Source organism: Hydra vulgaris, chromosome 02 (assembly GCF_038396675.1).
Source record: "Hydra vulgaris chromosome 02, alternate assembly HydraT2T_AEP".
Taxonomy (NCBI): domain Eukaryota; kingdom Metazoa; phylum Cnidaria; class Hydrozoa; order Anthoathecata; family Hydridae; genus Hydra; species Hydra vulgaris.
Window position 1 is genome coordinate 3,959,688 of NC_088921.1, and position 14,838 is coordinate 3,974,525.

The 14,838-nt window shown below is 29.1% G+C and overlaps 2 protein-coding genes across 2 annotated transcripts; one reads left to right on the plus strand and one right to left on the minus strand.

Moving 5' to 3' along the window:
- The first annotated feature begins 975 nt into the window (after nucleotides 1-975).
- On the plus strand, nucleotides 976-1,866 carry LOC136075730 (uncharacterized). The gene is made up of 2 exons (XM_065789165.1): nucleotides 976-1,239; nucleotides 1,486-1,866. Exons 1-2 carry the CDS (start codon nucleotides 991-993, stop codon nucleotides 1,864-1,866), a joined length of 630 nt encoding a protein of 209 aa, XP_065645237.1. The 5' UTR covers nucleotides 976-990.
- A 2,797-nt stretch (nucleotides 1,867-4,663) lies between these two features.
- Nucleotides 4,664-14,614, minus strand: LOC136075731 (adhesion G protein-coupled receptor B2-like). Its single transcript, XM_065789166.1, has 5 exons — nucleotides 14,611-14,614; nucleotides 14,285-14,458; nucleotides 6,192-6,356; nucleotides 5,896-6,016; nucleotides 4,664-5,001 (listed from the first exon to the last, which is right to left on the minus strand). The coding sequence occupies exons 1-4, from the start codon at nucleotides 14,612-14,614 to the stop codon at nucleotides 5,916-5,918; spliced, it is 444 nt and encodes a 147-aa protein (XP_065645238.1). The 3' UTR covers nucleotides 4,664-5,001; nucleotides 5,896-5,915.
- Nucleotides 14,615-14,838: the final 224 nt, after the last annotated feature.

Consider the following 14,838-nt stretch of genomic DNA (forward strand, 5'->3'; position numbering starts at 1 on the left):
CCTTAGAGTATAATTTAAAATTATTTAAGTGATTAACTATTAACTATAAAATTTTAAGATTTCTATTCACAGTGGACCAGAGAGACCGCCAGGTTTTATGTCGTGTCAATTGAATCAAACCGTTTTTATTCAAGAGTATTTTTAGTTTATATGTAGAAAAAAGGGTTTTTGAAATTAAAATAAAGTGCTAAGGGCCAAAAATGGGCCAAAACAGGGTGTTAAGATAGTTTCCACCTACCCATTTTTTCAATTGATTATGATTGAAAATATTATACTGATTAGAAATCATATAAAAACATAGGTCTGAAAGTTACTAAAAAGTGTTTTTTTTTACATTAGAAGTTAAAAATATTTGAATTAAAATATAAAAAACCAACTTCTTTTTAAAAATTCCTTTTTGCGCCTTTAAAAATTTAACAGAAATGAAGTAACTATTTACGGTGTCTGAAAAAACTGGTTTTTATTACCATCAATTGCTGAAAAATGTTTGAATAATAATTATATAGAAGAAATTTAGAAGCTGATATTTTTTAAATGATGAAAATAACACTAAATTATAAAAATATAAAATAAATGATAATTTTTATTTATAAACAAATGTTAACTAAAAATAACAAATTAGGCAACATTAAAAGTATAATTCTTTCGCATAGCAAATAAAATCCAGGGTGCGCGATTATATAAAGAAATTTATATAATCGCAAAAAAGATAGCTTAAAAAGGGTTTTATATGTGGATATTGTGCTTTTATATTACTTTTCATAAATGTATATATATATATATATATATATATATATATATATATATATATATATATATATATATATATATATATATATATATATAATATAATTGATTTTATAAGATCTAATTTATTTTTTTTTATATTAAATAAAACTATATATTTATATTTTAATATTTTTTGTATAATATCTTATATTGCAGATTATAAAAAATATAGCGTATTTAGTTCTTTTTTAACTTGTTTAAATGGAAAATATTGTTTTTCAACGAGATGCTGTATGCTGCTGTTGTTGGCAAATGTTTGGAGCCAGATCAAAGTCTTTAAGTAGTGTAAATTCAACTGTAGAAGAAATGATGAAGTTGTTTGTTTATTCAGGATATTCTCTGGATGTGTGCAGCTATCCTAATGTTATATGTTCTGGTTGTCAGAGAAATCTCTACCTACTAAAGGCTGGAAAACCTCATCGAGGTTTATGGGGAGAAAAGATTGCTAAAGTATGTAAATATTAAACAAAACAATAAATCTCTAAAATTGATATATATATATATAAATATATATATATATATATATATATATATATATATATATATATATATGTATATATATAAATATATATATATATATATATATATATATATTTATATATATATATACACATATACATATATATATATATATACATATATTTATATTTATATATATTTATATCATTAATTAATAGCTTTTAAATTTGATTCAAGATTGAATGGAGGATGATGACAAGAACAGCTTCATCTTCAATAATTCATACCAAAGAAGTTCCTAATATATTAAACTCAAATGTGTCTTCCAAATTATGTAGTAGATGTTTTTCAACTGTTGCACAAGGATATTTACACAACTGCTCTTCTTTATCTGCAGTAGAGAACCTGATCTTATTAGCATTAAGTCTAGGAAATTTGCAAGCAGAGCAAGTTGCATCTGGTATAATAAAAGCAAAAATGAAGACTGACAAAATTGCAAATGGGGAACAATTTATTTTGTCTTCTGGCGGAAACCCATTGACGATTACAGTTGGATGTCCTGATAACAAAGCAAAGAGAAGTTGCATATATACTGTTGAGTACATATTTATCAAATGAGAAAATATTAATTTTTTTTTCATTTATATATAGGTCAGTAAAACAAGTATCTCTTCAGATGATTAAGGAACTTCAAATAGTGTTAGAACTTTCCCTGAATAAAACAGGGGTATTGATATCTACTCTTCGAAAAGGAATGGGAAGTAAGTCAGCAGTACAAAACAACATTTTTGGAAAAATGAGTGGCCTGGTGAAGAGTTTTTATCTCATTTTTATCAAGTAGAAAAGGTAGCACTAATATATTTTTTAGTATTAAAAATTAATTATATCGTTTAAAATTTTTTTTTTACTTATTGTTATTTTTCAGGTCAACTTCCTTGATAGTACTGATGGTACTACTATAAAAGACCTTGTTTTTGTTCAAAACACATCTAGTTTTATTCTAGATTTAATAAATCAACGTAGTCTTGATCCCCAATCAGCTTTTGTTCGTATTTCTATGGATGGAGGAGGTGGTTTCATGAAAGTCATTGTAAATGTTTTTGATGTTAATGAAAATACTACTACAAATTTATACTTAATTAGTGGTGTACAACGCTGTCAAATCCTCTCCATAGTTGAAGATGTGCAAGAATCAAACTTCAATTTAAGAATAATTTTAGAGAAACTAAATTTACAAGATGTTAAGTTTTCTGCAGCTTTTGATTTGAAATGTGCTAATGCAGTTTTTGGAATTTCAAGCCATGCAGGAAAAAAAGCTTGTCTTTGGTGTGAAGGAGACTCAAGTGAAGTTTGTGGTAAACTGCGAACGCTTGGAAGCCTTGACTATTGGTATCAAAGATACACTGTAGAAAATAGTTCAAGGAAATCCAATATGAAACATTTTATGAATGTGATATATCCAAGAATTCTCTACCTCGATGAAGATCCAGAAACACTAATCCAACATTTAGTACCTCCACCTGAATTACATATCCTGATAGGAATAGTAACTACACTGGGATGTTTATTAATGGATCTTTGGCCAGGATTTGATAATTTTTTGAAAAATAATGGTGTACTACAGAGAGGATATCAAGGTAGAGGTTGGGATGGGAATAATTCAAACCAGATACTAAAGTATGTTGATGAGTTGGAAAAAGTTGTTTTGTATGAATATCCTGATTTTGTGCCAATTGTTCAGTGTTTAAAAGATTTTAAGGTTGTAAAAGATTCTTGTTTCGGTAGAACACTTGAGCTTGAGTATCAGCAGGCCATTCTAAAATTTAAGAACTCCTTTTTATCTGCTCAAGAAAATGCTGGCATACTTGGGAAAAAACTTTCAATTAGTTGGAAAGTACATATACTCTTATGTCATGTGCAACCTTTTGTTGAATACCACAATTGTGGCTTATCTAAGTTTGCTGAACAATGTGGAGAATCAATTCATTCAAAATTCAAACCAACATGGAACAGGTTCAAGCGAAAAGTTGCAAACAAAGAATATGGCGAAAGACTTCTCTCTTCTGTGATTGACTTTAACGGAAGAAGAGTTAGTTATGTTTAGTTGGTTTATGTTCCATATATCAGTAATATTTATAAATATTAGTCGTTTTATTGTTTTAAATTTTATTCAATTTATCTAAATAAATTAAAGAAAAAAGATTGATAAATAAAAAATAATCTAAAAAAGTAAAAGAGTTTTATACTTTTTATTAGATCCTGGGGGCGCTGTATCTGACTAATGAAATATAATAATTTTAAAATAATTTTGCAAATATAAACTTCTAAACTAAATGCAGGGAGAAAAAAAAATTATAATTGAAAAAAAAAATCTTAAATGGGTTTGGGGCCCCTCAATCTTCCCTTTTGCCCCATTTGGGACCCTTAGCACTTGGTTTAGATTTTAAAAACAACTTTTTCTATTATTATAAAATAAATACTCTTAAATAAAAAAAGTTTTGTTTAATTGACACGACATAAAACCTGGCGGTCTCTCTGGTCCACTGTGTATTCTGCATTTTTTTTTAAGCTACAAAATAATTTTTAATGTAAACCCATAAAAAAAAACTAAGCGCGAATAAGATTTGTATTTAATATCATTTGTTTACCAACACATGATATTTTTATTAAAAGTTCTTCATTTTCATTTTCCAATATTGGAACAATGAAAAAAAAGTAGAGGTCAATAATTTTAACAGAAAAGTGAAAAAGGCACTTGAAATGCAACGCCATTAATGCGCACCTTCAGTCGGCGGTCTGAATGAGAATGACGGAGATTTGAATCAGGATGACGGTGGTCTGAATCAGAACGACGTCACGACTTTCTTTTGGAAACAGGTTTTAATATTTGAATGAAAAGAAATTATTTCATTGATTTGCTTTTGTTTTGATTTTTGTTTTTAACAATTTTTACATAAATATTCAAAAAACAGTGGGCGCCTATATTTTATAGAACTTTACAAACAGTATCATCAACACGATTTAATAATAAACAATATCATTAAATATAAACTTATTAAAACTATAAACAAATCTGCAATTATCTGATTCTTCGCTCTTAAGTTTCTTACAAAGTTTCTCAACGTTCTAATAGATGTTTTTTATAACTTGTCGCTATGAAAATAGCTGTTTTTTAAAAAATTCAACGCAGACATTCATGATATAGGTCTTTCTAGATTGGTTAATTACTAGTAAAAATTTATTAAATTACTTCTTCATTTTTTTTTAAACAACAAAACATTGAAATGTTATTATAAACTATATTGAGATTTCCATACTAAAAAAAAAAAATAATTAACAAAAAGAGTGTAACAAAAATAGTCAAAACTATTAACAATACCATAACATTAAAAAAAAAAACACTTAATAAATGTACATATCAAATGTCACAAACAAATAATCAGCAGTATCTCTAGTGTTTTCTACCAAGAAAGTTAGACGTGCATGACTAACTTGTGCAGTTTTATTTTCCTTGTTTCTGGCTGCAACAGCTTCAATAGTCTCAGACAAAGAACCTATTTGATGATACTAAAAATACATAGTAATAGAAGCACCATGAATTATTATTTTATGTACAGGTTGTGACATAAGTAGGTTTTTTTAAATGTTATTAGTAATGAATGCAAATAGATATTCAGATTTCTGATTGAAAATCTACATCCGGTCCTGTAGTCGTGCTACGTTTATTCTGATTTAGGTTCTCTTTGTGGTACACTATAAATAAGGTAATAAATACATTACAGCATATACAATACCAACAAAAATGTCTAACCTTGAAGTGTTTTTGTGAAACATAGTGTAAACAATTTGTGTGTGTTTATGTGTAAATATATATATATATATATATATATATATATATATATATATATATATATATATATATATATTTACACATAAACACACACACACACACACACACACACACACACACACACACACACACACACACACACACACACACACATATATATATATATATATATATATATATATATATATATATGTAGATATATATATGTATATATATATATACATATATGTATATATATATATATATATATATATATATATATATATATATATATATATATATACATATATATATATACATATGTATATATATATATATATATATATATATATATATATATATATATATATATATATATATATATATATATATATATATATATATATATATATATTTAAACAATTTTAAAAGAAATTCTACAAAATAGAGTGCTCAATCTTCTTAAAAGAACAGAGCAATTATAAATTAGTAGAAAATCACTTAACGAAAATTTTTTACATTTTACACTGTGCTTTATCAATAAAAACTCATCAGAAATGAATGATCAAATTAATAAAACTTCAATTTATACCAAAAATTAAACTACAACTTCCTGTAATGTATATAAAAAAAAGAAGGGCGGAGAAAAATTGACCCCCCCCCCTCCTTATGGATCATCCATAAATGTATGGATATTATACCATAATATTATTATTTATTTAGTACCTAAATTACAGGATTAGTTAAACTTTTACTGTATTGGCACAAAATAACTATGAACAAAAATTTATATAGAATCAAAGCAATACAAAACTTACCTGGACAAAGTACTCCACTATTATAAGCCATAGTTTGAGAAACAGCGCAACCACCTCCTAATGTGATTAGACTGACATGATTCAGAGCAACTACTCCATGCACTCCATGCACCATAAGTACCTGTTTTTATTAAAAACTTTTTTTCAAATAAGCCATTTAATGAAAAAACAAGTTGCAAAAAAAAAAAAAAAAGTTAAAAAGCCAGTTTAATTTTTATTTTTCAAATTATTTCAAAAATATTATTTTACATTGATTTTTGTTGATAAACTGACTATTTCAGTATTTGAACACGCACCTGGACAATAAACTTGCACATTGCAATTTTGAGTATCAGTCAACACTGCTCCATTACAATTGTCATTAAAAGTAGCACCAACACATTGACGATTTCTTGTCTGAGTAGGTGAAGTGAAACGTAACTGACAACTTGCTGAACATGCTCCCCGTGCACTAATAAAATCTAAAATGTAACCAAAAATATAGGAAAATGCATGCAGTAACAAACCTAACTACTAACAGGATGATTTCCAAAAAGTTTTTCTAGTTTTTTAAAACCACTTAGTTCTTAGGTCACTACAAATTTTTTTAAAAACTTATAATGCTCTCTTAACGTAAAATTTCAATGTCTTTTAAAATTCAATATTTATTAAGAAATTTAAAAAAAAACATTTTCTTTAAACTTTATCCCACAAACAGCTGCTCATCGTTATAAAAGTATAAGGACCTGAACCTGACTGTACCTATTTTTAACTATCATTTTTTCATTTATATTAAAATTTTAAAGAAATAACAATTATATATTACATACTAATAAATTTCACTTTTATAATTGTAAACGAAATTATATGAGATGGACTTATAGAGAATCGAGGAATTTATTTTATTTTTATTTAAAAATTTATTTAAAAATTTAAAATAAGTAAAACCTATTTTTTACATGTTAATAACTGAATAAAAAGCACATTAATTTCGTTTTTATAATAATAAAGGAAAGTCCCCTAGACAAGATACTCAAGTATTACAGTTTTGAATTTGAAAGCTTGTTTTAGGACAACTACCATTCAATGTAGCATCAAGACGTTGCCGAGTCTGAGTTTGAATTAGAGAAACATTTGGATTGGACTGACAACTTTCTGAGCAAGCTCTCCATGTACTTCATGCACCATAATTACCTATTGTTAAAAAAATTTATTTGCAAAAGCTATAAATAAATTTATTTTTCCCGGTGGATATGTATTTATATTTTTTGCAAAAATGCATTGATAATTAAAACTCATTCTGATACTGTCTTGGAAAACAGTTGAGTATGTTTGCAAATATATAAAAAAATTCAGATATAAAAAACATCTCTCACCTAAACAAGGAACATTTTGATAAAAATGTTTCTTGTTCAGGTGAGAGATGTTCCTTGTACAAAGCTGTTGATCATTTAAACTGACATTATTACAGCCTACATAATTGGATTCCACATAGAAGTACCAATACAAGTTTGGCTTCTATATTGATATGGACCATTGACTTGAGTGTTACAGGAGGCAGAACAGGCATTCCAAGAACCCCAACCACTCAATATTCCTATTTTGAAATTTTAGGAATAATTAATAGAGCAACCATAGTAAAAAAATACAATACTATTTGTTTTAGCATGTTTTAATTAAATTAGCATAATGTTTTATGTTGCATTGCTATATAGTTGTTAAACATATTTATCTTATAATTTGCATGACTAAACATAAATGTAGCGATTGCTATTGAAACAATTACTAATGAATATAATAAAATTAATTAAATAACGTATGAAATGTAGTTGGATTTAACTCCAAGATCTTAAACATTAAATTTACTATATGTGCACGACATTTGTTTCAAGGTAAAAATTGAATCAAAATGGTTTCTTTTTTTCTTTAAACAAGTTTGTGTTATTAAATAATATAATTTTGATATGATTTAATTATTTTTACTTATTTATTTTAAACAAAGCATATTTGAAACAATAGGCAAAGCGAAGCATATAATTAAAAAACATTTTATAATATTACCTGGACAAAGAACCTCTGGATTACAGTTTTGAGTTAAAACTTGTCCATTACAGTTACCACCTAAAGAAGCTCCTGAACAAGTACGAGTACTGGTTTGTGTTGGCACAGTATAATCCAGTTGACAAGAAACAAAACTGCAGCTTTCATGATAATAAGCATACTAAAAATTTACAATAAATATAATAACAATTATATTACAATTATTATAATAAATATTATAATTATTAAAACAAATATTAACTCTTTATCTTTAACTCTTTAAACAATTTATCAAATCTAATGATTAGAATAAAAAATATATTAAAAAAAATGCAAATAAGTAGTATCAGGTTTGTGACTATAATTATACGGTTCCCAAAACTTAAGGTTTAGTTGATTTTTATCACCAGAACTTATGTAAATTAAAATAGAAATATATTTACTTGATTACCATTTTATAAAATGCTGGTCTGCTTACATGAAAATTTAACTCAAAGAAAAAGCGTTGAAATTTTAGGAATGGTTTTTTCTTAATGAAACACACATTTACACAGTCACAAATTTATTTGAATATCTTTCTTTTAAAATTGTGCAAAGTTATAAATTTCTGCAAAGTTAGGCTATTTGATTACGCTATAGCAAACTCTGTTTTTAAAAGAACAAGTCAGATTTAGCAACTGAAAACAAAAATCATAAAAAAGCAATAGATTCTAAAATTACTCTAAAATTTTATTCACAAAAAAATATAGCACACAGTTTTTCAAATCTTTTAGTTTACAACTTGCTGTCTATCGCACAGTGTAATATATGAAACAACTTGGCATGTGCATTAGCTTGCAAATATAAATATTTTTGAGAAAGCCTGGTTATGTGTTTTTTTACATAAAATAAAGTAAACATAAATTTCTAAACTAAAAAATATTTTTCTTTTCATACTAAATTGAAAAAAAAAAAAATTTTATTTGCAGCACTTATGCAACCCAAACATTACAACGAACAATGAACAATTTTCATATATATGAAATAAATAAACAGGGTGCCTGCTCAGAAAAATCAATAAGTGTCCATTCCCCCCCCCCCCCCTTATTACTTATTAGAATTTTACATTATTACAATTAGAATTTATAAGAATATATTTTGAATCGTTAACTCAAACCCGTGATACAATAATATTTGCTACCACTAAATTTACTAAAACCTTTTAAATTAGTCTATAAATAAAAAGTATATAAATGGTTTAGAAATGACCTACCATACCGTTATTATACTTTATACTTTTATTCATATAAAATTATAAAGTATAGTATATTTAATTTTATATTAAATTTGTTTTGTATTTTAGTGTTCATTTTTGTATTTTAGATGAAGTTGTTCTGCAGGCTCCTATAGAAGAGATAATGATTCTTGGAGCAGATTTTAATGGACATGTTGGTGAAGGGAACAGTGATGATGAGGAAGTGATGGGTAGGTATGGGGTTAAAGAAAGGAATACAGAAGGACAGATGGTGGTACATTTTGCTAAAAGGATAAAGATGGCTGTAATTAACACTTATTTTAAGAAAAAGGAAGAGCACAGGGTGAGGTATAAGAGTGGGGGAAGAGGCACACAGGTCGACTATATCCTCTATAGGAGAAGAAACCTGAAAGAGGTTAGTGATTGCAAGGTGGTACCAGGAGAAAGTGCAGCTAAACAGCATAGGATGGTGATAGGTAAGATGGTTTTGGAGGTGAAGAAGAAGAAGAGAGTGAGAGCAGAACCTAAGATCAAGTGGTGGAAGTTAAAGGATGAGGACTGTTGTGTAAAGTTCAGGGATGAGGTGAGACAGGCACTGAGTGGTGGTGTTCTGGATACCTGGAAAGGGACGACAAATACAGTGAGGGATGTGGCTAGGAAGATACTTGGTGTGACATCAAGACAGAAGAAGATAGACAAGGAGACGTGGTGGTGGAATGAGGAAGTTCAGGAAAGTTTAAGAGGAAAGCAGTTGGCTAAAAAGAATTGGCATTTTCAGCAAGATGAAGAAAGTAGACAGAAGTACAAGATGATGTGTGGCAAGACAAAGAGAGCAGTGGCAAAGCTAAAGAAAATGCAAATCTGTGTGAGAAGTTGAACACTATGGAAGGGGAAAAGGATCTGTACAGATTGGCCAGACAGAGAAACCGTGATGGGCAGGATGTGCAGCAGGTTAGGATGATTAAGGATAAAGATGGAAATGTGTTGTCTAGTGAAAAGAATGCCTTGGGAAGGTGGAAGGAGTATTTTGAGGAACTGATGAATCAAGAGAATGATAGGGAAGGAAGGTTAGAAGAGACAGAGGTTGTGAATTAGGAGGTTCCCCAGTTGAGCAAGGAGGAAGTAAGGGCTGCAATTCAGAGAATGAAGTGTGGTAAGGCAGTTGGACCGGATGATATTCCAGTGGAGGCATGGAAATGTTTGGGAGAGATAGCAGTGGAGTTTTTGACAGGGTTATTTAACAGAATCTTGGAAGGTCAGAAGATGCCTGAGGAGTGGAGACATAGCATAATGGTGCCAATTTTCAAGAATAAGCATGACGTTCAGAGCTGTAGTAATTACAGGGGAATAAAGTTGATCAGTCACAGCCTAAAAATCTGGGAAAGAGTAGTGGAAGCTCGGCTTAGAGGAAAAGTAGAGATCTGTGAGCAGCAGTATGGTTTCATGCCAGCTAAGTGCACCACAGATGCTATGTTTGTTCTGAGAGTGTTAAAGGAGAAGTATAGGAAAGGACAGAAGGAGTTACATTATGTGTTTGTAGACTTAGAGAAGGCTTATGAAAGCGTTCCGAGACAGGAGCTGTGGTATTGTATGAGGAGGTCAGGAGTAGCGGAAAGGTATGTGAGGGTGGTGCAGGATATGTTTGAGAACAGTGTGACAGCAGTGAAATTTGCAGTAGGAATGACAGACAGGTTTAAAGTGGAGGTAGGACTACATCAGGGATTAGCCCTGAGTCCCTTCCTGTTTGCAATTGTCAAGGACAGACTGACGGACGAAGTTAGACAGGAGTCCCCTTGGACTATAGTGTTTGCTGATGACATTGTGATCTGTAGTTGGAGTAGAGAGCAAGCCAGGCCTTGTTACGAGATTTCGAGAGTTTTTTTTTGTTATTTATCAGTTACCGATAACATATTCGTGATCATAATTTATTTTCATAAATTAAACAAACGTCATTAAAACTTTACGTTATTGAATTAACAATAAACAAAATATCTTATTAATAAAATATTTACATTAAAATAAATTGTGCATTTTTTAAACTATTATGACAAAAAATAATTTTTACATTTAAAAGGAATTTATATATTTAATTCCTTAAGATAAAACTTAAAACACTTTACTTTTTTTAACTTATTTTTATCAACAATAAAAAAAAATATTAAACAAGCTGTTTTTTTAACAAAAAATCTATTAGTTTACAATTGTGGTTAAATGCTTTTACTTACGACTTAATTTCTTCAGAATAAACGTCACATAATCGATATCAAAAGATAATTAAAAATATTCTAAAAGATATAAGTTTTTGCGTAACGCAAAACTGCTGAACGCGTAGGCAAATCGCCTTTTCGCAAGCAAAATGCGAGCTGCGTAACGCTTCTTAACAAGGCCTGACACACATATATATATATACATATATATATATATATATATATATATATATATATATATATATATATATATATATATAATATTTGTCTCTTTGTAAAAGGCATTTTTAAAATACATGAATTTCAATATGGGTGTAAGTGAAAAAGAGTACGATACTTTAGTAAAGCATAAAAAAAAATTTTTAAAACAATTTTGTTTAAGATTTTAATAAGCTTTAGGTTGCACTTTTTCTTTCTTTGCAAAGTTTTAGTTACCGATACTGTGTACAAATCATACAAATCATAACTTTATTATTATTAATTTTCCCTACAAATCATATATATATATATGATTTAGAAATCTTTTTGTGCGCCTTACAAATTATATATGTATATATACACACACACATTCAAAATATGTCTACATTCTCTCCACAAGCCTAATTTTGTTCAACTTTGTTTAGAGAATAACCATACAAAAAATTGGACCAATCTGAACAGTTTTAGAGGTCGCTATGATTTCATCATTTGTTTGACAATACTCAATTTTATAATTTGGTGTAATTGAACATCTATCTCAACACTGGTAAATAAATTAATGCTTGCTGAAAAGCAGATGCTATATGAATTTACTTATATATCTAAAATTTTTTTGTTGTCTATAATTTGCTGCCCAATTTGTAATAGGCACATGCCTGCAGTATTTCAATAAACAATTTATAATGATTATTTTTTTGTTTCTGGTAACAAATAATTTATTTTCTTATACTTATTATTCTTATATCAACAGATTCATCACCACTTATGGCAGTTACTACAAGAAGCTCTGCAAAGGTATGGCTCATTGGGAAGGCATCTAAGCAGCTCTCATCATCAAGATTGGCAACAAAATGAGATGTCCTCCGTTGTCTCCTCTTTCATCATCTGGAAGAGCATCTCACAATAAAGGAGAGCATTCATCATACTATTCAAGAGCTGATTGTTGTGTGGAATAAGGCAAGAATCCCAACACAAAGAATTGATTCTGGAGAAAGAAAACTTCAGAAATTATACGATTCCTATCAGCTTCTAAAAAAGAATCGAGCTACAGACCTAGAAAGTTGTAGAATTAAAAACCAGATGTCCAAGGACACACTTTATGAGCTTTTTGACTTGGCAACTAAAACCGCAATGGAGACAATAACCATTGCTGAAGATAGGCAATTTCTTGCATTGCAACGAGAAGATGTTACCAGCCTCAGCATGGTCGGAGTTGATATGAACCTACTGGCAAAGGAAGCCAGAAAGAGAGCTCGAGATCAAGCATTTGATGCAAGGTTATCAAAACAGCAACACTCTAGTGGTCCTGTCACAGCCAACATCAGCAGTTCAGAAGACAGTCGAAACAGCAATGATGACCAGAGTTTTGAGATTCTGTCTTCTGCATTGCAATCTATTTCTTCTACACCAAAGCCAAATCGTCTGAAAAGTATTGTGTCAAGCCTAGAAGTTGCTAGAGCTTTGGACAGACTTTACGCTGACTGTTCAAGAGAAAAAAGATCTAGTAGAGCTTGCAATGTTTGTGGCATTAATTTATGGACGTTTTTGGCAAGAAGCTCCCCTGGCTGCAAATGCTCCGTTTAATGATGCTCAAATGCTGAAACAGTTCCAAAAGTATCCAAACCGCACAATCGCCGTTGCAGCTTTTACTGTATTTTCTCGACACCTTTGGTTCTTCTAAGAACATCTTATAGGTATGGCATTTTTTGATACTTGGCTTGATCTGGATGTAAAGAGGGCCATGGTAGTTAACCTCCAACTGCCTAAAACAACTCTAGCACTGAAGAGAGTAGATTCCAAGAATACCGACTTCAACATTTGTGACTATGAGAACCTATAGTTTATTCGAGTTGTTGAGCAAAGGCCAAAAACTTCATTTCAAAAGATCCTAAATATTGGGAAGACAATGAATCATATCAGAAGTTGGCAGAGAGAGTCCAAAGAATGAAAGTTGTTAATGACAGCGCGGAACGTGGAATTGCATTAATTCGACAGTACAACGAATCGATTACAAAGGATGAAGAACAAAGTCAGTTCCTACTTCGTTTTGTTCAACGTCACTGCCAGCTATACCCTACTTCATCCAAGGCAGCCATGTTGGCAAAAAATGACAAAATTGTTGATTAATAAACATACATTTTCCAACATATTCACAATATTCTTGCTTGATATTACATTTTTGTTTAAAAATTACGAAACATTGAAATACTTTAATGAAAATTGATCAGATGACCTATATTAATTAGATACTTTGCAAGCATTCATATTTACCTGATTTAAATTGTTACTTTCTTTAATTTTGAAATTTGATATTAAATAATAGTGAAAACTTAAATTTTTTGATTTATTATCATAGTGTTCAAAAAGTCAAAATTTATAGCAACCCCCAAATATTACCAAATTTGCTTCAAATTTGGCTACAATATTGCAAATATTATTAGGAACAAAGGCAGCCTTGTGGAGAAATGAATTTCAATAATTTATAATTTTGGACCACCTTAATATATATATATATATATATATATATATATATATATATATATATATATATATATATATATATATATATATATATATTTATACACACACATACAGATAATTCTACCAAAATTACAGCAGTAATTAAACTATTATTGTATTAATAGTTGTAACTACTATTGGCACAAAACAACTATGAACCAAAATATATAGAGAAACAAAGCAACAGAAAACTTTCTGTTAAAAAATATACCTGGACAAGGTACTTCACTACTAAAAGCCATAGTTTGAGACCAAGGCCCAGCACAACCACCTCCTAATGTAGCCCCTAGACATGGTCTAGTCTGCATTTGAAATTGGGTTGCAACAGGATTAGACTGACAAGATTCAGAGCAACTACTCCATGCGCTCCATGCACCATAACTGCCTGTTTTAAATTAAAAAACATTTTTAGAAAATTAAAATTTTAACAAACTTTATATAAAATTCATTTTAAGAACAAATTTTACCTAAAGAAGCAACATTTACATTACAAGTTTGTTGACTACCACAACTACATTGACTATCTTATATATAAACTCATTAAAATGTTTAACAAATAGACCTTATATCATTATAAAATCAAGTCAAAAAAAAAATTGCAGAAAAAAACTTTATAAATGCATATAAACATTACATCAAAAAATGTTTTTTATTAGATATAAATGTTTTTCATTTGTTTATCATTTAAACAAAAATAAAATATTTGTTTTTTATTACAAATGCCTTCTACCAGACAGTAGCAGTTTATAACACCCATGGTAAGCA